The sequence below is a fragment of the Palaemon carinicauda genome, chromosome 1 (assembly GCF_036898095.1).
Source record: "Palaemon carinicauda isolate YSFRI2023 chromosome 1, ASM3689809v2, whole genome shotgun sequence".
In the NCBI taxonomy this organism is placed as follows: domain Eukaryota; kingdom Metazoa; phylum Arthropoda; class Malacostraca; order Decapoda; family Palaemonidae; genus Palaemon; species Palaemon carinicauda.
In genome coordinates, this window is record NC_090725.1 from 279,218,675 (window position 1) to 279,244,407 (window position 25,733).

Here is a 25,733-nt window from a genome sequence, read left to right on the forward strand (position 1 = left end):
TATTATTAATCACGAAATATATGTGTAACACTTTTGCTAAATCTTGAACATATCTTTGAATATCAATGATTAGTGCACTTGCATCTCAGGAATTGTGGATTAGTAAACGAAATTGGTCAATACTGGATTATAGGCACCAGTACGCCATTATAATGGATAACAACAACCTTTAGAAATTAGTATGAACCCTCCACTGTTAATAACACAGGTATAAGTATGGCATTATGATGGCTATTATACTTTATTCACTATCATTATTGCAGTTACCTGCCACTAATGATTAAAGTGAATACCACATTATAATGACGGTATCATGACATATTTACAGTTAAGGTTGCAAGTATTAGCATGCTATTATGTCAGATATCATGGTTTATTCAGTCATGTCAGTATGACTGGTTTTATAGTTCGTTCACAGAATTAATTAAGAGGCTCTTGTTTAACAGATGGGAGCAAGTGGGACTTTTCTTAACATCATTATTGAATTAAAGTAATAAATTGCAGAGAGTGGTAGTTGAGTTGATGACCCATTACTTATACTATATACACATGAAATGTGGTTTAGCCTCGAAGAAAAGCTTGATGCTTATGCAGGGGATGCTACTCTAATGGCCTCAATATCTCTTGAATGCACATCTTGGGTTGCTGAATCCCTAAATAAAGATCTAGCTAAAATCAGTGCATGATGCAAATTATGGGGCATGAAGTAGAATTCTAACAAAACTCAAATTATGATTGTAAGTAGGTCGAGGATTATGGCTCCTCGATATCCAGATCTTTACACTGACCGTGTCTCTTTGGTTATATAAAACTCATTTAAATTTCTAAGTAAGATTCTTGATTACAAATTTACTTTTGAAAAGCACGTTTGGTCTGTTTTTTTTTTTTTTTCAATCCTCCACCCCCAAATGACTTTATTTCGAAAGTCTTTTAAGATTTTCGGTGATCAGTCTATCATAGGAAATGTTTTAATTTATTCATTCTACCTTGTTTTAAGTATTGATCTCTTGACTGATCTTTCTTTATCTGCAGACTCTTCTGCTAATTGTTGGATAGAAACTCGCAGTTTCAGTTAGTTCTTTATGTATGTTCAATAAGATTTTTCATAATTCAGATTATCCTTTGCACTCAGATCTTCCTAGACTGTACCATCCTGCTCATAATACTAAGTATGCAGTTGATCCTAACAGTCATATCTTTACCACCATAAGACTCAACACTACACAGTATTCTAGAAGTTTTATTCAAGCCTTGACCAGATTGTTGAATGATCTTCCTAATCAGGCAGTTGAATCAGTGGAACTTCAAACGTTCAAACTTTCTGTATTTTTTTTTTTTCCTGTTGAGCAAGTTGACATACGTCCCGCTTTATAGTTTATATATTACTAAACTATTTAAACGTTGAAGTTGGAAATTGTAATTTGTTCACTGTTAGGATTCCAGGAGATAGCCTGTCATAGGTAGCAGGTTGGCCAAGGCACCAACCACCCGTCGAGATAACACCACTGGAGAGTTATTGGGTCCTTTGATTGACCAGATAGTTTATTTTTCCTTTGCCTACATATACACCGAATAATCTAGTCTATTATTTACACATTCTCCTCTTTCTGCATACACCTGACGACACTATGATAAAAGAAATATATATATTCTTTATTGAAGGGATTAACTACCACACTGATCATTGGTAAGGGTAGAAGAGACTCTTTAGCTCTAGTAAGCAGCTCTTCTAGGAGAAGGAAACTTCAAAATCAAACCATTGTTCTCTAGTCTTGGGTAGCACCATAGCCTCTGCACCATGGCCTTCCATCGTCTTGGAGTTCTCTTGCTTGGGGATACACTAAGCCACTCTAGTCTATCTGTTTCCTTATTTTTTTTTCCTCACTGGTCTATTTTGCTTGTTGGAGGCCTTGGGTTTGTAGCACCTCGCTTTTCCAACTAGGGTGATAGTTTAATAATAATAATAATAATAATAATAATAATAATAATAATAATAATAATAATAATAATAAAAATGATAATAATAATGATGATAATAATAATAATAATGATAATAATAATAATAATAATAATAATAATAATAATAATAAAAATAATGTTAATAATAATAATGATGATGATGACGATGATGGTGATGATGATGATGATGATCATCATCATCATCATCATCATCCTCATTATAATTATCAAGAGAGATTTTACATATTTCTCATTGCAAGGATTACATGCAATGTGCTGTCAGGTTCAGGGTCAAGGCGCCTTTAAAGTAGTAATCTTGCGACGGATTTTAGATTAGAGTTGATCTCTTATATTAGTTTGTCTTATTTTCTACACCAGAGGTAAAGTTTCATTCTTATTTTCTATATTTTATTCCACTGAATAAAAATGATCCTACTATATTGCTCAAGTCTTCTTTGGTTATTTCAGCTCAATTAATCCATTTATTTCTTTTCTATGATCTTGAAAAAATAAAGAAAAAATGGGTGAATCCTTCCATATTTAAAAAAAATACAGGTTGTGACTATCTATAATGTTTAGTTTTAATGTATTCGTCCGTGCTCTAAAATATAACAATGATGCAAACGTATTGCAATATATTTTTTTCTTTAATTTCTGTCTCAGCTTCCTGTATTTTTCTAAGCCCACTTTACTTTTTTTTTTTTTCAAGTATCTCACTTTCTAGCTTCTTAATTTATTTCTTTCTTAGTCATTCTTCCAATTTGCCCTATGTCCAAGTTTACTTCTTGTTGGTACTTTGCTTGTTGTTCCCACCATTTTCCTTCTTTTATTTGTATATGCATGGTTATTGTTTTCAGTATTTCCTTTTCCCATTCAGGGTACTGTCAATGTACTGCAGCTTCCCATCTATCACCCTTATTTTCATAGATACCTCTATCACTCCCATACTGTACTTTAGCTATACTTTAAGTGGCATTTAATATTTTCCAATAGACCCGATTCTCTATCCTTTGTAGTTTCCACGTCATCGTCATGAATGTTATGATACATTTGCTGTAAATATTGTATATTAGCATTCCATGAAGACATATATTATGAATTTATTTACTACTAGGATTGCGAGTATTAGTTAGCTATCACGATGGATATTACGAACCATTCAATTTTAAGAGTGTAGATATTAAAACACTTCATTATGAAGACTATTGTCAGTCTTCCATTCCTATGATTGGTTATCTAAGGATGCCATTAATATGGATATTAAGAAATATTTTCAACTCATACTGCACTAAATACACATCACTATTTGACCAGTGGAGACTAGGCCTACGCATGATAAATTCGACGACCTCATATAATGAAATAATTTTTGTTTGAAAAAGAAGAAAAAACAGAAACTAATTATTGTGTAAAAAAAGGGAAAAGAATTTCAATCGAATAAACACAGAAGGAAAATAACTGCTAGAAGATAGAGAGAGAGGAAAATTTTGGATTGCAACAGAATTGCAATGATTATGTTTTGATGGGCAGAAGATGGCGGTATAAGTTTTAAAGTCTCGAGTATATAAGAAAAATAATTCTGAGTTTAAAGATGTAGTATTGGAAGAGAGGAGAATGCAGCTAACCTTGAAAGATACGATCATCTTTTATCTGAGACCGGTTATTGACATTAGTGACAATGCAATAGCCACAAATGCAGTGGAATTCTAACAAAACAGACCATTTCAAATGTTCCATTTCTTAACAATATCCACAAATTACGATTTTATGTAGAAATCTAAATTAACTTACTCTGTTAGTAGACCTTACTGTATATAACAAGACACGTCAGTTATTTCAAATGAGTTTGTGAGACTATAATAGACTAGAGTAGAGTTTTGTCCAATATTAGACCTACTTTTTGCACAAGTCATCTAACTCCCTGTTCTTGGACAGCCGATCGGGACTACGGTCTACCCCAAAGCTTACCAATGTAAAAAAAAAAAAAAAAAAAAAAAAAAATAATAATAATAAATAAAACGTTAATAGAAGACTTAACTCCCTGATCCTATTGATCTGAAATCTGAATTTCTTTTTGAAATATATAATATGCTTGTACAAACGATCTTCATATCTTATATTCTTTAGGCTGATGATTAAAAAATAAGTTTTTAGATTTTCTCTTATGAAAATTAAATATTGAGTTAACTTTACCTTTAAGAATAACATTATGAGAATTCTTTTTATAGCGTTAGGTTGGTTGGTTAAGATATTATATCCTAATTAGAACAAGACACTGGCTCTCGCTGCTATCAGCGGATCGTAGCAGCATTATGACGGAAATTGGCTAATTGCAGAGCTTTTGTTTGTTGACTAAATTTATGAAACAGAAATTGCTTGCTTTTGCATTCTCAATTTTATCTGAAAATAATTTCTTCAAAATAAATAAGTGTTTTTGGTAACTTATAAGAGAATTGTCTCGTTTTATAATTTTGTGATCTAATCTACAAATAGAAATATTTAACCAAAGGGTAAAATTCAAAATTATATGCCAGCCAGGCATAACTCTGCTGATAAAATGCCAAGATCTATTGTTATGTGTATGATTTGTCTTGTGGAAAGAAAATATGAAGATAGAACCATACTGGATGAACAATAAAATCCGGAGAAATAAAAGACAAAACTTAACAGAAAGAAAATTACCTGATAAGGGAGGAAAAGAAAAGAAATTTCCATTTTAATTAAGAAAACAGATTGCAATAAATGAAGCAATGAGGGAAAAAAAAAGACTAATAAAGCATGCAAGTATATGGACAGAATATTAAGAAATATTGATAAATCAAAGGTGAAAAGAAAAGAGGGACAAGAAATACAAATGTGTGATGAAAATGAAGAAAAAATGTCGAAAGAAGAAAAACAAATAAATATATTCCCGGGAGAAGGTACTTACAAAATGCACGAAAATAAGATGAAAGAAATATGGAATAATGAAGAAAGATTGAGATATATAGAGGAATTGAAGGAAAAAGAAAATGCATTAGAACTGACATTCCCTAGGTATATAAAGAACACATGTATCTGAGAGTTAAAAAAATAACACCTATGGAAAACCCAACATAATGGAAAAATAAGTAAAGAGAATTTTAAGACGAATGAAAAATAAAAAGACAGCAAGACTAAAACCTAAGCTATGTAAAACGTTAATGAAAAGTCGTAAATGTTTAGAAATGATTACTAGAGTCCTGTAAAGTGAGATGAAGGAGAAGAATAAGCCTGGAAAATGGAAACAAATATAAACACGTAAAGAAATGCACAGTTAAAGACCTTGCAAATATGAACACAAAGAATATTTATGGATGTTATAAAAGACGAAAAAGAAGACCATCAAAAGAAAATTGTAGAAATGAAAGAAACACAAGCCAGGCTGACAAAAAGGGGAAGAGTAGATAATATATTCCTTTTACAATATATCTTAAAGGAATATACAAAAAGAAAGGAAAGCTTGATAGTAATTTCAATGGATTTTAAAACGTCATATGACTCAAGAGAGGAAAATAATAGAAATAATAGAAAATATATACACTGTACACCTAAATACAAGAGATAAAATGTACGAGGCGACGAAACGAAAGTCAACATTGCATACGAACTGGAACAGTATTTTGACGCAACTAGTGGAATAAAGCAGGGATGCACATGGTCTACATTATTTAGATTACTCACATACCGAATAATTAATGATCCAGAAAGAAAAGGTAAAGGTTAGAAAACGATATGATAAATATTTGGGCACTATTCCTTATAGATATTGGTTTCATAATAGCAAATAATATGGAAGAGGAGAATAGAAACGTAAGAATACCAATAGAGGTATGTAAGGACTGTGGTTCAGAAATAGAAAAAAAACAACAAAAAAAACAAGTCATTGGCCTATACCTATATGTAACATTAAAGAAAAGAAGGAAGAGATAGAGACTATAAAAGAAAAAGAAAACATGAAAATTAAGGGTAGCGATAGAAGGAAAAAGAAATATATTTAAGAAAAAAGAGAAGAAAATTATGGGAAAAATCAGAAAAGCTTGTAAATTTAACTTATCTGTGATAGCAAAAAGATACCATGAAATATTGATAGGGCACACACATTGGAAAATGTAGGCTTATCGGAAATACTAATGAAACGGTAATAATGATCAGAAGAAATAATGTATAATATCAAACCAGACTCCATTATGTACAGAGCTAACACTAACTGTTTAAGATTAAATTATGAGAAAAAGGCTAAGAAATATAAAAGAATTGGAGTAACCACATGAAAAGGCAAAGAAGAAAATAATAGGTTATACTTTCTAAAAAGGATGAAGCAGCAGAAAAAGGAATTTAAGTACGAAATATGGAAAAAAGAGAAAAGAAACTAAAGAAATAGAATGAAGAAAACCGAGTAGGTGCCGTTGTAAAGAAGAAATACCTGCGCCAAGAACTTGAAACCACTAAAAGTTTGTTTACATTTTACGGGTGCAACTGCATTGACTTCCACAAAACTTTTCTTACACATTCTCACTCTTTACTGTAATTTTAGGTAAATTACTCTAATAAGGGATGCTGTTTTACATGTTTAGTATTCTATTGCATGATTGTGTATAGTTCTTCAACAGTTGAAGGTTGGTGGTGCCATTATATTATCTTCTGCCCAATTTCACGAACCATGTATTTTTTATGCTGCTTAATAATTTATCGCATATTTTATTTAAGGGTAACCATTGTTGCCGGTGCAATCTACTAGTTTTTTGCATCCCCGTGTTATGATAATTAGGGGTGTATGTATGATAGCGGCCACCTGTATATATTATGTCTAACTTTGTATATGGCAGTGTAGGGGGGGTTGCAGTGGGCCGTTGCCCCCCCCCCCCCCTCTGTTAGGTAAGTAGGTAAGGACCCAGCTTATAGGTTAGGTTAGGGAGAGAAGTTTAGGATAGTTGATATCCATTTTTAATGAAAGTGTGAGGAACTGGCCGCTAATATACAAAGGCTCCTTTATGAAAATTATCGTGTTTTGGAATTTTTTGATTAAGAGATTTGGCGGAAATGTATGGTTTTTGAGTTATGGTGGATTGACTACCATAACTGAAAAGGTATGGATTTGTTGAAGGCATTATCATCAACACCTTGAAATACACCATGTACCAGTCTTATTTTTTGTTATTTGTATTAATTTTTGAGAGGAATAAACATTTATTGTAATAAAAACAACTAATAGTAGTGAAATACAATAAAAATACTGGAGCTTTAGTTTGCCAGGTATTCCATACGCATAAAAAGCGTGATTTTTCAATCACATTTTCTATGAAATCGTTTGTAGCTATATTCATTGTACTACAAAGACTTTCTTACTTAATTGAGCTCATGTTGTAAGCCAAATTAACACCTTGTTCCTAGGCTGATACAAACCATCATCCTTTAGTTAGGGAATGTGTTTCAGCAGGAAAGCTGGACGGCCGTTAAATCGTTAAACGATCAGTTGAATGACAGTTGGAAGCGAGGGTAAGGAGCCTCCCCCCTTACCTGTCAGTCTCGTCACGTATGTTTTGGCCTCATCGATTACTGACGTGCGCATGTACCCTTAGGTGAACTTTTTTTCAGTTACTTTTTCTTTCAGGAAGTGAATACTAGCTGTTGATTGTTATATGTGAAGCAAGACACTCGATCAGGGAAGGATAGAGTTTACATCCAAATTTGTTCCGTAACTGGAATACAAACCACGCTATTTAATAGGGGTATTACTTTCGGCGTAGCTGAAATGACGAGCCATTAATTTTTAACGAAGGTTTACTACCCACACCGCTAGTTAGCGGGGGTAGGGGAGGGTAGCTTGCTACCCCCCCCCCCCCTCACACACCTGTGCTTGAGCTCACTTTGCTCTCGGCTTGGATGGTAGTCGGACGTGTCCGTTTTCATCCTCGCCGTCATTTGGCAGCCATTTAATGCTTTTGTCTTTTTCTTTTTCTAGTTCTGTTTGTGAAGTTGGCCTCTGCGATAATGTGCACCTGCCCTGGGTTTCCCGACCGCCCCTGTGGAACATTCATGTTGGCGGTCGAGACCAATCCTCACACCCTTTGTCCTTCTTGTAGGGGCCAACGGTGTGATAGCAACAACAGGTGTAGGGAGTGGTCTACCTTCCAGTGGGAGAGATTTTCGCGCCGACGGAAGAAGTCCAAACGGGATATTTCTCCTTCGAAGGTTTCTTTGAAAGGAGAAAAACCCAAGGCCTCTTCTTCCGTTGCCCAAACCTCCTCCGAAGCTCCCACTCGGTCGGTCTCTTTCGAGAGACCGTCGAGTGGTAGCGTAGACCGATGTACTGTTTACCAACCTCGGGGCTCAAGAGATGACGTTGCTTCCCCTAGCGAAGCAGCTCCACCTCTCCCCCGAGGGAGGATATGTCACCCTTCTTGCATAAACCTAACAAGGCTTCATCTGAGCACGCTAAGCCGCGCCATCCAGATACGCGCTATGCGCCAACGAAACCTGACGAACGCTCTCTAGTAGCTCGTCAGGCCCCATCAATAAACCCTGACACGGCATCATGGGCGTATGCGCCAACACGCACATACATCCCAACATGAGCACAGCTCCATCACGCCCTATGCGCGCCCTCACGCACATACGCGCCCACGTTCTCCTGCGCGCCAGGCCTTGCCTAAGCCTCTGCCTACGGGCCCAGGCCCATCTGCGCGCCAACTCTTACCTGCGCGCCAGCGCTCTCCTGCGCTCCAACGCTCTCCTGCTCGCCAGCGCTCACCCCCAGCAGTTAACTCTCCTGCGAGCCAACGATCTATTGATCTGGGCGCTGCTGGGAAGTCAACTAAACTGACTTCTCCCACGCGCCAGCTAATACCATCGCGCCAGCCTTCTCCCGCACGCATCCGCGAGGATACGCCTATCCTCTCCTATGGATTCGCGCCCACATTCTGTCGCGCGCCCACGAGCATCACAGGCTTCAACTGCGTGCCTGCGCGCTAGAGATCTTTCTCCTGCGCGTGCGCGGCCTACGACTGGTACAGGCACGCACGAACTCTCGCCCGTGCTCCCTACATCTGGTACAGGCACGCGCGAACTCTTGCCTGGGCGCCCGTGCACTCAACGCCTTGATCCTGTGCGTGCGCGAATACTCTCCCGTGTGCGCGCCAACAGTCTCCCGCACGCGCTCCTGTGCGCCAACAGTCTCCCACACGCGCTTATGTGCGCCATCAGTCTCCCGCCCGCCCGCAGTCTCCCGCGCGCGAGTCCCGGTATTCTCCCTTGCGCGAGCACCATTACTCTCCCTTGTGCGAGCGTTAATATCCTCCCGCGCGCGAGACTGCTGAACTACGCACGGCAAGGTCGCCATCGCCTCATTCCCCTCCTCGCAAGCGCATACCACTGCGCATTGTGGGAGAAGGGAAACATTTAGATGGGTCTAGGATCCCAAAGCCATTTCAGGTGAACCCACCAATGATGAAGACTCCTCCCAGGGATCCTTCAATTCCTGTCCCTTCAAGGGGTATGTCTGACAGCGCGTCTGTCAGCCAACTGCCCTGGTTCGGTGCAATAATCAGAGCTGTAACGCAGGTTTTCAAGCTTCTCTTCTCTGAATTAGGGCACAGATCCATGGCTGCTTCTACCCCTTTGAAGAGAAAAAGAGGAGTTCCAGATGCGGTAACTTCTCCAAGGGCAAAACTGACTCCACGCAGACCTTCGAGGCAGGTTCCTTCTTTCCCCCAGACTGTCTCTCCTTCCCTTTCGGGCGAAGATTTCCCGTCCCCAGGGGAATCACGCGATGAGATACTTTCCCCCATCACAACAATGAGGGAAACCTCTCCTCTCGCCGAGATGTCTTCTCAGGCGGGGATTGAAAGGAACATGTCATCCTCATCAATGTTGGAGTCCTACATTCTTCCCAGGAAGGAATCCAAGGACTCCAAAACATTGCCGAAGTCCTATACAGTACTAGGACTAGGGTGGAGCCAGCTAGCCACTCGGAGAACGTCCGCGACTCTCCCCAAGCAGAGCCTTTGGGGACAGAAGGAGACTGCGCTGCAAGTCCTACATCAGGAGGAGACCAGCAAGAGTCAGAACATGCGTTTTGGCAAGTTCTGACTCTAATGAGGGCTCTCAACGGGTTTTCCGACCCAGAGATCCCTCCTCGAGAGGGCAAGGACACGGTCTTGGACCGTGTCTTTGGTACTCAGAAACCCTCCAAGACCAGTGCAGCACTAGCCTGGTCTCAAGGGATTAAGAGTACCAGGGACAAGATCTCTCTACAGCTCTCCGAGATGTCCTCCTCCAACCGTTCCAGTGCCACCAACAAGCTCCTCCCACCTCCTCGCGTACAGCAGAGGAGTTACTTCGAGATCCTTGAGGAGCCTTGTTTAGCTCTTCCTCTTCACCATTCACTGGAAGAGCTTACCAGGGGAGTCCCTCTTGAGAGACTCTCCAACCGGCAGGTCTCATTTTCGGCGACCGAGATCCTTAACCAGGAGAAAGTTGCGAAGTGTGCTATGCAAGCCACTTCGTGGCTTGATATTTAGTTGGGGATCTTAGGTATCCTGATACGTTCTGGGGATTTCGCCAAAGAACTCACCTTGAAAGCTATGGAGACCTTTCTTCTCTCGGGTACTCGCACGATCGAGTTTCTGGCCCACCAAGTCTCAAACTTGTGGGCAAATACCATTCTGAAACGTCGGGATGCAGTAGCTGAGAGATTCCATCAGAAGGTCCCTAGCACCAAAATCAATAGGCTCAGACATTCCTCTCTAGAGGGATCCATCTTGTTCGAGCCTAAGGATGTGGAACGTGCCGCTGAGAGGTGGAGGAAGTCCCATCAAGACTTCCTTCTTAATAGGGCTTTAACATCCAAGCCCTATAAGCCTCCAGCACCACAGCAGTCCCGTCCAGTCAAGACCGCTAGAATGACAACAGCAGCGAAGACCTTGGTGTCTAAGCCCTTTCCTGTCAAAGAAATTAAAGGCAAAAAGTCTTCCAGGGAAGACAAGAATCCTAGAGGGAGCAGCCGAGGCCGCAAACGCTAGGATAGGCAGTCCCCCTGCATGTCTATCAGTGGGGGGATGCCTACAAAGTTGTTCAAAGAGGTGAAAGCAACTCGGGGCCGATTCCTCGACAATCTCCGTGATCAGTCTAGGATATTGCGTCCCGTTCATAACATCTCTACCTCCCCTTACGACGAATCCAGTGTCATTGAGCTCCCTTGCCATGTGATCGGCAAGGGGGTAAGCCCTTCGGGCAGAAGTCCAGACCCTGTTGAAGAAGGGCGCTCTCCAAGAGGTCCTTGACGAATCTCCAGGCTTCTTCAGTCGAATCTTTCTTGTAAAGAAGGCGTCTGGAGGCTGGAGACCAGTCATCGACCTCTCAGCTCTGAACAGGTTTGTCAAACAAACTCCATTCAGCTTGGAGATGGCAGACATGGTCAGACTAGCAGTAAGACCACAAGACTTCATGTGCACACTGGATCTAAAGGACGCGTACTTCCAGATCCCAGTCCATCCATCTTCAAGGAAGTACTTGAGATTCAACCTAGACAACAGAAAGTACCAGTTCAAGGTGCTGTGCTTCGGTCTCTCCACAGCACCACAAGTCTTCACCAGAGTGTTCACCTTAGTATCATCTTGGGCACACAGGATTGGCATCCGTCTCCTCTGTTATCTGGACGACTGGTTAATCCTAGCAGACTCGGTGTCATCCCTTCTTCAACACCGAGACAAACTTCAGAGACTTTGCCAAGATCTGGGGATCATGGTAAATCTTGAGAAGTCCTCACTGCTTCCCACTCAAAGACTGGTATACCTAGGCATGATTATAGACACCAATCTCCACAAAGCTTTCCCATCAGACGACAGGATAGCAAGGCTGAGGAAGGTCACAAGACCTTTTCTCAAACGAGAAGAACTTCCAGACCAATCGTGGTTACGTCTTCTCGGTCACCTTTCATCACTGGCCCGTCTAGTTCCCAATGGTCGCCTCAGGATGAGATCCCTCCAGTGGCAACTCAAGTCCCGGTGGAATCAAGGTTACGACTCCCCGGACATCCAGATCCCCATGGGACCTGGGGAACTGACGGATCTCCAGTGGTGGGTGGCAGACGAGAACCTACGAAAGGGAGTGGATCTTCTTGTCCTTCACCCGGATTTGATGCTGTTTTCGGACGCTTCAAAAAAAAAGGGTGGGGGGACCTCAGGCCTGTGGTCAGAGTCAGAAAAGTACCTCCACATAAATCTCCTAGAGATGAAGGCCGTCTTTCTAGCCCTTCAACAGTTCCAACAGTACCTGGCAAGTCACTCTGTGTTGGTGATGAGCGACAACACCACAGTAGTGGCCTACATCAACAAACAAGGAGGTACTTTTTCGCAGCAACTATCCCATCTAGCAGTAGAGATACTGGGATCGGCCGAAATCCACTCGATACTACTATCGGCACGCTTCATTGCGGGCAAGAGGAATGTGCTTGCCGACAACCTGAGCAGAGCATCTCAGATAGTGAGTACTGAGTGGTCTTTGGATCATCTAGTAGCCAACAAAGTCCTGTCTTTGTGGGGTTCTCTGACTGTGGACCTCTTCGCAACGGCCATCAACTTCAGGCTCCCGCTGTACTGTTCCCCAGTCCCAGACCCCAAGGCTCTCTGGCAATATGCTTACCAACAACGGTGGGACAACATCGACGTTTACGCCTTTCCCCCCGTTCTGTCTGATGAGGTTACTCAACAAGACCAGAACATCTGTCAATCTTTCAATGACCCTCATAGCTCTGCTATGACATCACGCTGAGTGGTTCCCGAACCTTCTGCAACTCCTAACGGAGCCGCCAAGAGAACTCCATCCACGTCACAATCTACTCAAACAACCACATGCCAATGTCTTCCACAAAGCCGTAGGTTCACTACGACTTCACGCCTGGAGACTATCCAGCATCTCCTCTCTGAGAGAGGATTTTTGCAACAAGTTGCAATCAGTATGTCTGGACATCTGCGAAAGTTATCCACAGCAGTCTACCAGGCAAAGTGGAATGTCTTCTGTGGTTGGTGTCATGGAAGGGGAATCTCTCCACTCGATGACACTATTCCAGCGATAGCGGAGTTCCTCGTGTATTTGCGCGAAGAAATGTGCATATCTGTCTCGGCAGTGAAAGGCTATCGCTCAGCCTTAAGCCTCGCCTTCAAGCTGAAAGGAGTGGACATTTCTTCATCGCTAGAACTTTCTCTACTCATACGGAGTTATGAACTTACCTGCCCTCAGTCGGAAGTGAGACCTCCCCCATGGAACTTCGTTCGAGTTCTCAGGTCTCTTAAGAGACCTCCTTATGAACCATTACGCCAGGCATCAGATCGCTACCTAACCTGGAAGACGGTGTTTCTGCTAGCTTTGGCCTTGGCCAAGCGAGTCAGCGAACTTAATGGTCTCTCGTATGACATTGCCCATTCAAGGGAATGGGGGGAGGTAACGTTCAGCTTCGTCCCTGAGTTTATTGCCAAGACTCTGAACCCGGGAGTAGCTGATCCTCAATTCGACTCCTTCCGGATTTGTAGTCTCCGTACTGTAACAGATGACCCAAACCATCTCTTACGATGCCCAGTAAGGAGCTTGAAGTTGTACCTCAAAAGAACAGCCGCAGCCCGTCCTCGTGTGCCAGCACTATTTGTCAGCACAGGAAGGAGTAAGAGGAGGGTCGCCAAGAACCCCATCTTTAAATGGATTCGCAGTGTCGTTGACCTGGCACTGAATCCAGACCCTCCTCTGTCACGTCGCCCCAGAGCACATGATGTCAGGGGCATAGCTACGTCCCTGGCCTTCAAAAGAAATTTTTCAGTGACGCTAGGGTGTGGAAACGGCAAACCACGTTCACATCCCACTACCTGCAAGACGTGACCCACAGGAGACTCGATACTTTCTCTATCGGTCCTGTGGTGGCTGCACAACAGCTGGTTTAAAACCTCAAGCGCCTTATTGGACAAGTAACAGAAGGTTGAGGGCATTGTTACCCAGTTTTAGTCTGCATGAATGAAAAGGTTTAACTGGCCCTTATTCTTTACTTCATCATTCCCTCTCTTAGGGAAAGCAGCATCCTGGGTTCTCTGCATAGCTGACCTCAAACCACTGCAGGTAAACCATGCTCCCTTGTGTTCCTAGTACTGTATTAATATTAATACTGTTACGTCTTCATACCCTGACGAGGTGGTATTAGGAAAGTCCTAGTCTACAAGTTTCCATCTAAAGAACTTCAGAACAACTTTCTAGGACGAGGGTCACTTCTTCATACTTTCACACACAGTTTGCGTAGGCCGCAGACCTATAGCAAGGTTTCAGCGAGGTGCAAGGACTCCTTATTTCTTGGGAGCCCCCAGGCAAAGCCAAAAGCCAGACTGGCTGGGACATCCACCCTTCCTAATGGGTGAGTTACCCCTGTTAAATAGCATGGTTCGTATTTCAGTTACTGAACAAATGACAAATTCGTAGATAATTTGTATTTTTCCTAACTATACAAACCTTAGCTATTTAACCAAACTTGCCTGCCAGCCCTATCTCCCTTGAAGTCCTACCTCAAAGCAAAGTGAGCTCAAGCACAGGTGTGTGAGAGGTGGGGGTGGGGGGGTGATTAGAAAGCTACCCTCCCCTACCCCCGCTAACTAGCGGTGTGGGTAGTAAACCCTCGTTAAAAATTAATGGCTCGTTATTTCAGCTACGCCGAAAGTAATACAGTACCTCTATTAAATAGCTAAGGTTTGTATAGTTAGGAAAAATACAAATTATCTGCGAATTTGTCATTTTTTTCTTTTTTTGTTAAACTTGCTGTAGATCCATAGTCTCTCTGTGCTCTTATTAGGGCCATGATTGTTAGCAATCAATCCTGTGTGCCAAGTGTAGGCCGTGGCTTCTTTCAGTGGCAGGCGTATGTTTTAGGGTGGGAGGAGGAGAGCTTTGCTTCTACCATCTGCTCATTGTGTGCTTCTGCTTTCACTGCTCCTGCACTTGCTCCTCAGACTTATTCCCCATAGTGTGTGGCAGGAACAATGATTCCTCGGACCTATAGGTTTTCAGGTTCTGGTGGTATGTGGTGTTCATCCTGTGTTTTCTGCACCCCATTGGAGGTTGGAGGCTCTTTTCCATTTGTGCTACCACTGACGATGAGTGTAACCTAAGGAGGTTTTGACTTTCTGCTTTGTCATAATTTGTGTACTGAGATAATTAAGGAAAATTGAATTTCCTACTCTAGTCAAGGTTGAAGCACTTGGGCGTGCTGGTAACAGCGAGATTTGATCAGTTAGACAATTGATTTGATCAGTTAAACAATTGCATCAGCAAGCTATTGAGGTATAGTGGTATGTTCGTTCTGTCATACAGAACTTCCACGGTATGGGCAGATTCATCTCAGCCACTGCTCCTCACTGGAGAAGCTCATGACTCATAAGGCCATAGAGAGACCTCTTCAAGTATTGTACTGTCTGAAGAATCATGTTTAGTCTCCAGCGATTGCTGTCCTTCTTCGTGTCGGACGGGAGGCTTGGGTCGATATTACCTGTTAGCTAACAAGGAACCATCATAAATGTCTCAATTGTTCTTAGAGTCGCCTCCTACCATACAACTGTGCTTGGATGCGTCGAAGGAGGGGAGAGGCATATGCCTAAATGACAGGGTCCTCTCAGAGGGGTGGTTAGACGAAGCGTCTATTCTTTGATGTTTTGGGGTTAGTTGCCTTTATGGTGCTGCAATCCTTCCAAGACTTGAGCAGGCATCTGGTGGCTTGTTGCAACAACACTATTATATTGGCTTATGTCTAGCTCTATGAACTGATGAAGTAGATGCACTCTGGACAGCATTATGTTCTGGCAAATTGTCAGCCCGTTACAATCTGGGCAATAGGAATGGGTTAGCTGGCATACTTAGTCACCAAGTGAAGGCTATTGTTTCAGATTGGTCCTTACATTCTGGTGCAATGGAGAAGCATCTGCTTGGGAGGTTCTGCATGGATCGACCTGTTCGTCATGCAGTTAGATAGGAAACACCTTAGGTTTTACCCCCCTCTTCCCCCGATCCAACCCCGTTGTCTGTGTTTGTAGCCGTCTTTCAACACCAATGAGATCATTTGCATGGTTACGCCATGTCTCTGTTCAACTCTGGTCCGTCAGCTAATCTGCCGTGCGGAATTACGCTGGAACTCGGATTGATTCAGTGGCTTCCAGATGGCCTCATGCCAAATGGTCTCCCATTCTGCCTTTTTGAGGTTACGAAGGAATTCCCTTTGCCCCCACTCTCCCTGGGAAATGGGTCATTCTCTATGGCAAATATCATAGAAGAGATTCTTCTCAAGTCAAATCAACTCTAAACCAAATCATGAAGTTCCACCTCTTCCTGGCTTGGAGAAGCTCTTCTAAGTAGCAGCTGTCAAGGCTACTGCTCAAGACTTGCACATGGTCTTACAGCAGAATGTGGTAGATCTCTCCTTCTCATAGAAGTTGCCTGTGCTCTGGAGTTGCTTCTAACAATCTTGCTGCTCTCACTACCTCGTCCTAGCCTTTGAGAATCCCTCAGTTAAGGTTCTGATGCACAAGGCTGTTTCTGCTGCCTTAATTGGCGAAGAGGTCAGGCAAGGGAGAAGGTCTCTCTGCCTTAGTCTCCCACTCTAAGAGGTGTCGGAGCTCCTTAGTCTAGTGGCAGGGCACATTGCCTAACTCAGACCCAGCTGGGCAACAACCTCAGGTTTGAGTCCTTCTCCATCCCATCTGTATGTGAATCGTGGAGTAGAAGAAGAGGCCTTTTGCCCAATGAAGGCTCTGCAGTACTATCTGAAGAAGACCTGGCACCTTATACTTGATTGCCATTGACTCTTCCTTAGCATCAAGAGAACCAAGAAGAAGTCTTTAGAACACTCTCTTTGTTTTGGCACTATATACAAACCTGGCCTTTTCAGTGCAGATACATTTCAGTGACACCTGAAACTAGCTGTGAAACTTTTACGCGAGAAGTAACTAGCCTCCACTACTAAGGGTGGTAGGGGGAGTGGGGGGTTAGAAAAAACACCCCACACATCAGCATTAGTAACTGAATGCTAATTTTTATTTTGGCTTAGCAGAGTAAAGACGTAGTCTTGCTCTCCCGTCAAAAACCTTCTAAGCAGCTAAGAATTGAAAGCAACTGCCCGGAAAGCTTAAAACCTTTCTTTTCAGAGTGTAGACCCCATGCTTCCCTTAGCGAAACAATGGTGGCCACCACCAGGAGAGTCTCTCCCATTGCTGCAAGTGGCAATTCCTGCCTTCCATGTAGCTTTCGGGCCTTCCGGCTAAGGAATTTTTTCTTAGAGGGCTACAGTTACCTGTAGCACTCGGCCTCTGCTTACCTTTGGTCCTGCAGTTCTGGCATAGGGACAAGAGCAGTTTCTGACTGGTTCCTCTTGCGGTTTCCAGGGGGGAGGATCCCTTTGCAGTGAAACCAGAAATTATCTTCGTGTGCAGTGCATTTCACAGGCATCACTCGATGCCGACCTTCAACTTGAGATTAGTCAGCTCATTGATGGGAAGCAGAGTATGCTGCCCAGAGGTCTGCCTCCAGGTGTTAGACAATGGGCAAGTCACCCATCCGTGGGAGAGTTACATTTGCCAGCCACTGATCTGCAGCCTTCCTGCTTGTAGGAGGGGCTCCCTGCAACGTCTCTGGCCACTGTTTAGTGCTTCTTGCAGTGGCCGCAGGTGTTAGACGCCTTTCCTGCCCATGGGAAAGACGTCCTTTGCCTGAGTGGTGTCCCCCCGGGATTTTTGCCAGCAAGTATTGGATTCTTCTATGCCTTGCTCTAGCTCTAGCTCTTCAGAGCAAAGCTTCTTGAGTTTAACGACGACGGAGTTAGGCAGCTCCTGCCCCTTGCCGTCATACCTTCAGGATATAAGAACGAGTCTCGTGAGCTATTTTGTTTTGGGGTCATTGCTGTAGATGGTGAGGCCTGTGGACCACTTGCAGTCGCCGTCTCTCCCATCGACAATTTTCATAGTCTATAACTATTTGGGTTATTGACTATATTGTGTACACTGGGCTCATGGTGTTTTGTGAGGCTAGGCCCTTCGAGACCTTTGCCTCATGGTTTCTACTTCTCACGAGGACGAGGGAGAACCTGCTGTTCTACAAGTTCAGCACAGTCTTTTTCATCTCCTTGCGAGGGGATGACATAAGGTTACTTGCCAACCTACCGTTGGGGATGGGGTAGGACGATTATGACTACTTTGCAAAGACCATAATCTTGCAGAGAAGTCATGCACAGTGTTTCTCACCCATCCACTGAGCCGTAGTGAGGTGGGTGGCCGAGTTCTTCTGCCTGATGGAAATCTGTGAGCAACCCAGGTTGCTTGCCATAATACTCATTGGAAGTTTGTGAGACCCTACTCGCCAGTGCTCAGAACTTCAGGATGCTGTTGCCTTAGGTGCACGCTACTTTGGTAACTCGTACTTACTCCGTACCTGTACCCTTCTTTACAGGAATCAGCACTCACTTTATCAACGCTCACAAGTGTTTGACGGTGCTTGTTGATGCTGACTGTCACTCGCTATTGTAATCTAATGCTCATTGACGCTGGCTGGTGAGTGTCAACAAACAACTAGTTTACTAGTCCTGACTTGCCAACCTTCTTTTAGAACCTGGCTATTGTTTGTGTTCTTTGCGTACTCATCATCATGATCATCATCTCCTCCTGTGCCTATTGACACGGTCTCGGTTAGATTTCGCCAGTCGTCTCAATCTTGAGCTTTTAATTTAATACTTCTCCTTTCATCATCTCCTACTTTGCACTTCATAGTTCTCAGCCATGTAGGGCTGGGTCTTTCAACTCTTCTAGTGCCTTGTGGAGCCCATCTGATCATTTGGTGAGCTAATCTCTCTTGGGGAGTGCGAAGAGCATGCCCAAACCATCTCCATCTACCCCTTCTCAAGATCTCATCCACATATGGTACTCGAGTAATCTCTCTTATAGTTTCTTTTCTGATAATGTCCTGCCATTTAACTCCAATATCCTTCTGAGGGCTTTGTTCTCAAATCTACTAAATCTATTGGAGATTGTTTCATTGCCATACCATGACTCATGTCCATACAGTAACACCAATCTCACTAAACTGATATATAGTCTGATTTTATATGTAATTTCAAGCAATTTGATTTCCAAATTTTACTTAACGTAGTCATTGTCTGATTTGCTTTTTTTCAATATTAAACTTAGCCGGTGATCATATAAGCTGTCAGCTCTGCTGCCCGACAGAAAAACCTAAGGACAAAATACGCCAGCGATCGCTATACAGGTGGGGGTGTACATCAACAGCGCCATCTGTCGAGCAGGTACTCAAGTACTCCATGTAAACACAGAACCAATTTTCTCTCTGTCGTGCCACCGGCAAGACCTACTAAATACGCTGTTGCTTACTGGATTGATTTTCACAGATTTTGGTGAAGTACTCATTTCTAGTTATTAGCTTTCGCTTTGCAGAGGTTATCTTCAATACTTCCTTGCATTCTTTGATTGAATTTTGGATTATTTGTTGACGACTTGGATAGATTTTGAATTCCCCTTTGACTAATTCAAGATGGCTGACCCTTCTCAAGTCCCTAAATACAGGAAGTGTAGTGCTAGGGACTGTTCAAGGCGTCTTCCGAAGGCCTCTATCGATCCGCACACCATTTGTTCCAATTGTCGGGGTAAAACCTGTCAATTGGAAGATCGATGTGAGGAATTCGATTTTCTCGAATTCCTGAAATATTCACGTAGGCTAGAGAGAGATAGAGTCAGGAGGAGTTCATCTCGCTCAGTTGATTTTTCCTCTCCCCATGCCCCACAACCTATTCCTTCCCCTGTAGTGGTTGCTCCTGATCCCCCTTCTAGCACTCAACAACCTTCGATGGCAGATATGATGCGTGCCATCCAGGCTCTGGGTGAGAGAGTCGAGTCATTGGCGAGTGACCGTAACCAACTCATGGCAGACGTCAGGGAGTTGAAGGGTAAGAGTGCAGTGGGTAGTGACAAAGTGAGTGGTAGTGTTGTGGAAAGTGTTAGTGTTGCGCTTGAGGGTGCGTCTGTTCGTGCCTGTTGTCCTCCCAGTCCGGGACCTCTTCCAAGCTCCCAAGCCCAGGGGAGAAGCAATGTCGTACGACCAAAGGGTTCGACAGGCTTTAATCAGCGGACAGACGTTCCCTCCGTGGTTTCGGACGTATCTTGCCAAGATCGCCCCACCCACAAGAAGACGAGAGAGCCCGTTTATTCCTCATCTGCGGAAGATGTTTCTCGGAAGAAACAATGGACCAAGGTCTCACGACCTCTCAAACGCAAGGTCCCTTCCGCTCAAGTCCAACGGCCCAGTTGTAGCCACTGGGTCAGTTCGGACTCGCTGCAGTCTTCAGATGACTGCACACCTCCTAAGAGAGGCAAAGCGGTACCGCAACAGGCAGTAACACCGTCTGTTGCCGCACCTGCTACTGTAGACCCTAAGTGGGCTTTGCTGCAGACCATGCAGACACAGTTGTCATCTTTAATGCAGGACTTTCGTGCGGAGAAGGTTGACGCTGCACCCGTTAGCCTACAACCAACCACGGTTGTGCGTCCAGTTGACGCTGAGGCTACCTTCTCCCGCACTCCAGCTGTGAGAGTCCCGCCACCCATGCGCAGTGTACCCTGCCAGCCGCATGTTGACGTTCGCCGACGCACGGAACCCTCCGTTGACGTTCGCGAGTTACAACAACAACAACCTAAGTTGTTTTGTTTTGACGCGGTGCGTCAACCTCCGCAACCCACTGTGGTTACCCCTACTCGCCCACAGCAGACTAGACAGTCAGGAGCAGACGCTTTGCGCCCCCGCGCAGCTATGGTTGTTGCCAGCTCACAGACTGGCCAACAGTTCCATGACGTTGCGTCCAGTGCAGTCACGCATGCACCCGTGCTGCCGGACTCAACTGACCAGCCAATGCCTACTCCTTTGCCGCTTCCTCCTCAGCATTCAGACGATGGACTCTCTGATGATGACGACGCTGCACACCTTGACGACCCGCACACGGACATCGACGAACCCAAGACCACGCCTCCCTCCTTGGACTTTAGGACAGTACTTGCACTGTTCAAGGATATGTATCCCGATCAGTTTGTTTCTGCGGCCCCACGCTCACCTCCATCTGAGTTCGCTTTAGGCACGCAGTCATCCGCGCCTGCCTTTACGAAGCTCGTCCTCGCCCGCTCGTCCAAGAGAGCTTTAAGGGTGTTGGGAGATTGGATGCAGTCCAAAAAGCACCTTGGGAAGACAGCATTCTTGTTTCCCCCTGCGAAACTCGCTTCCAGATCGAGCGTCTGGTATGCCACGGGAGAAGTTCTCGGCTTGGGAGTTCCTGCCTCTGCCCAGGGCGACTTCTCAAGTCTAGTAGACTCTCCCCGCAGGCTGGCCATGAGACGCTCCAAGATTTGTTGGACTCCTTCAGATTTAGATCATCTGATGAAAGGAGTGTTCAGAGCGTTCGAAGTGTTTAACTTTTTGGATTGGTGTTTGGGAGCGTTGAGCAGGAAGACCTCCCCTTCTGACAAGGAAACTTCCATGCTCATTATGTCCTGCATGGACAAGGCCATACGGGACGGTTCCAGTGAGCTTGCGGCTTCGTTCGTTTCCGGGGTCCTCAAGAAACGAGAAAACCTTTGCTCCTTCTTGTCAGCTGGAGTAACACAATGTCAGAGGTCGGAGCTTATGTTTGCTCCTCTCTCGAAGTGCCTTTTCCCAGAGGAGTTGATCAAAGAGATTGCTGCCTCCTTGATTCAAAAAGACACGCATGACCTAGTTGCGTCATCTGCACGCAAAGCCACCCCTTTGCCTTCTGTGTCTAGACCCAGGATGGATACTCCAGCGTCAAGATTTATTCCGCCCTTTCGTGGCAGAGCCTCCAGCAGAGGAGGTGCTCGTGCCGAAGGGAAACGTGGGAGCAAGAAGAAAGGTACCAAGTCCTTTAGAGGCAGAGTCTGACTGCCACCTTCTTCAGACAGCAGTGGGAGCCAGACTCAAGAATTACTGGCAGTCCTGGGAGAACAGGGGCGCAGATGCACAATCTGTGAAGTTGCTCAGAAGGGGTACAAGATCCCATTCTTGCGCAAGCCCCCTCTAGCAACGACTCCCTTCGACCTCTCTCCCAGGTACAGAGAGGAGGACAAGAGACTAGCTTTGAAGCAAGAGGTGTCTCTCTTACTAGAAAAGGGAGCGGTAGTCAAAGTCCGGGACCATCAATCCCCGGGCTTCTACAACCGTCTCTTCTTAGTGGTAAAGAAGACAGGAGGGTGGAGACCGGTGCTAGACGTCAGTGCTCTGAATGTCTTTGTCACCAAGCAGACGTTCGCCATGGAGACGACAAAGTCTGTTCTAGCAGCGGTCAGGAAGGAAGACTGGATGGTCTCTTTAGACCTCAAGGACGCTTACTTTCACGTCCCCATCCACCCAGATTCCCAACCTTTTCTAAGGTTCGTTTACGGGAAGGTTGTCTACCAATTTCAAGCCCTGTGCTTTGGCCTAAGCACGGCGCCTCTTGTCTTTACGAAACTGATGAGGAATATTGCCAAATTCCTGCATTTAGCAGACATCAGAGCCTCCCTCTATTTGGACGACTGGCTTTTAAGAGCTTCGTCCAGTCGTCGCTGTCTGGAGAATCTAAAGTGGACTCTAGATCTGACCAAGGAATTGGGTCTCCTGGTCAATATGGAAAAGTCCCAACTGGTCCCATCCCAAACTATAGTGTACCTAGGGATGGAGATTCACAGTCAAGCTTTTCGGGCTTTTCCGTCGGCCCCCAGAATAAGTCAAGCCCAAGGATGCATCCAGAACATGCTAATGAAGGACCGATGTTCAGTCAGACAGTGGATGAGTCTGATAGGGACGCTTTCATCACTGGACCAGTTCATTGCGTTAGGGAGACTGCACCTCCGTCCCCTTCAATTTCACCTGGCTGTTCACTGGAGAAAGGACAAGACGCTAGAAGCGGTCTCGATCCCTATTTCCGAGAAGATGAAGTCATCACTGACCTGGTGGAAGGACAACATCAACCTCAGAGAGGGTCTGCCCCTGACTGTTCATACCCCCAACCACGTTCTCTTCTCGGACGCATCGGACACGGGCTGGGGTGCGACATTAGACGGTCGGGAATGCTCGGGCACCTGGAACTCGGAGCAAAGAGCGTTACATATCAACTGCAAGGAGCTACTGGCAGTTCATCTGGCCTTGAAAAGCTTCAAGTCCCTCCTTCTAGGCAAGGTGGTGGAGGTGAACTCCGACAACACCACGGCCTTGGCGTACATCTCCAAGCAAGGAGGGACCCATTCTATGAAGTTGTACGAGATCGCAAGGGACCTCCTCACCTGGTCAAGAGATCTAAACCTGTCTCTAGTAACGAGGTTCATTCAAGGCAACATGAATGTCATGGCGGACCGCCTCAGTCGGAAGGGTCAAATCATCCCAACAGAATGGACCCTTCACAAGAATGTATGCAAGAGACTTTGGGCCACATGGGGCCAACCTACCATAGATCTCTTTGCAACCTCAATGACCAAGAGGCTCCCAAATTATTGCTCGCCAATCCCGGACCCAGCAGCAGTTCATATAGATGCCTTTCTACTGGATTGGTCCCATCTAGACCTTTATGCATTCCCCCCGTTCAAGATTGTCAACAAGGTACTGCAGAAGTTCGCCTCTCACGAAGGGACAAGGTTGACGTTGGTTGCTCCCCTCTGGCCCGCGAGAGAATGGTTCACCGAGGTACTGCAATGGCTAGTGGACGTTCCCAGAACTCTTCCGCTAAGAGTGGACCTTCTACGTCAGCCACACGTAAAGAAGGTACACCCAAGCCTCCACGCTCTTCGTCTGACTGCCTTCAGACTATCGAAAGACTCTCGAGAGCTAGAGGCTTTTCGAAGGAGGCAGCCAGGGCGATTGCTAGAGCAAGGAGGACATCCACTCTTAGAGTCTACCAGTCGAAGTGGGAAGTCTTTCGAAGCTGGTGCAAGTCGGTATCAGTATCCTCAACCAGTACCTCTGTAACTCAAATAGCTGACTTCCTTTTATATCTGAGGAAGGAAAGATCTCTTTCAGCTCCCACGATCAAGGGTTACAGAAGCATGTTGGCAGCAGTCTTCCGTCACAGAGGCTTAGATCTTTCCAACAACAAAGATCTACAGGACCTCCTTAAGTCTTTTGAGACCTCGAAGGAGCGTCGTTTGGCCACACCAGGTTGGAATTTAGACGTGGTACTAAGATTCCTTATGTCAGAAAGGTTGGAGCCGTTACAATCAGCCTCCTTTAAAGATCTCACTTTAAAGACTCTTTTCCTCGTCTGCTTAGCTACAGCTAAAAGAGTCAGTGAGATACACGCCTTCAGCAGGAACATCGGATTTTCATCTGAAACGGCTACATGTTCTTTGCAGCTTGGTTTTCTAGCCAAAAACGAACTACCTTCTCGTCCTTGGCCGAAATCGTTCGATATTCCAAGCCTTTCTAATTTGGTTGGAAATGAACTAGAAAGAGTCTTGTGCCCTGTTAGAGCTCTTAAGTTCTATTTAAAACGAACTAAACCTTTACGAGGACAGTCAGAAGCTTTATGGTGTGCTATTAAGAAACCTTCTTTACCTATGTCGAAGAATGCAGTTTCCTATTATATTAGACTGTTGATACGAGAAGCTCATTCCCATCTGAATGAGGAAGACCATGCTTTGCTGAAGGTAAGGACACATGAAGTTAGAGCTGTCGCAACTTCAGTGGCCTTCAAACAAAACAGATCTCTGCAGAGTATAATGGACGCAACCTATTGGAGAAGCAAGTCAGTGTTCGCGTCTTTTTATCTTAAAGATGTCCAGTCTCTTTACGAGAACTGCTACACCCTGGGACCATTCGTAGCAGCGAGTGCAGTAGTGGGTGAGGGCTCAACCACTACATTCCCCTAATTCCATAACCTTTTTTAATCTTTCTCTTGAAATGTTTTTTATTGTTGTTTTTGGGTTGTCCGGAAGGCTAAGAAGCCTTTCGCATCCTGGTTGATTTGGCGGGTGGTCAAATTCTTTTCTTGAGAAGCGCCTAGATTAGAGGTTTTGATGAGGTCCTTTAGTATGGGTTGCAACCCTTGATACTTCAGCTCCTAGGAGTCGCACAGCATCCTATGAGGATCGCGAGGCTCAGTAAGGAAGACGTACTTAAAAAGGCAGAGTAATTGTTCAAGTCGACTTCCTTACCAGGTACTTATTTATTTTATGTTTGTTATTTTGAATAACTGCTAAAATGAAATACAAAATACTTAGCTCTTAATAATGTAAACATGTAATGCTGGTCTCTACCCACCCCCCTGGGTGTGAATCAGCTTATATGATCATCGGCTAAGTTTAATATTGAAAAATGTTATTTTTATTAATAAAATAAATTTTTGAATACAGTATACTTACCCGGTGATCATATATTAAAGGACCCTCCCTTCCTCCCCAATAGAGACCCAGTGGACCGAGGAGAAAATTGGTTCTGTGTTTACATGGAGTACTTGAGTACCTGCTCGACAGATGGCGCTGTTGATGTACACCCCCGCCTGTATAGCGATCGCTGGCGTATTTTGTCCTTAGGTTTTTCTGTCGGGCAGCAGAGCTGACAGCTTATATGATCACCGGGTAAGTATATTCAAAAATTTATTTTATTAATAAAAATAACATATTAAATTATCTCCAAATTTGTCATCTTTTTGACTTTGAGAGTTGACATGTAATGCATATACCTAGACTGCTGGGAGAGTC

At 44.2% G+C, this 25,733-nt stretch overlaps 1 protein-coding gene across 2 annotated transcripts in view; it reads left to right on the top strand.

The window, feature by feature from the left end:
• Positions 1 to 6,420: 6,420 nt before the first annotated feature.
• LOC137657163 (protein Dr1-like) overlaps positions 6,421 to 25,733 on the top strand; it is a 47,408-nt gene continuing 28,095 nt past the window's right edge. The window contains exon 1 of one of the 2 annotated variants that reach the window (XM_068391519.1): positions 6,421 to 6,514. Coding sequence is in view for 1 of the 2 variants with exons in the window: in XM_068391512.1 (XP_068247613.1) it covers positions 6,566 to 6,596 (31 nt within the window). In the remaining variant the exon portion in view is untranslated. Of the gene's footprint in view, positions 6,597 to 25,733 lie in introns of both variants that reach the window. The other variant, XM_068391512.1, reaches the window with a different exon arrangement.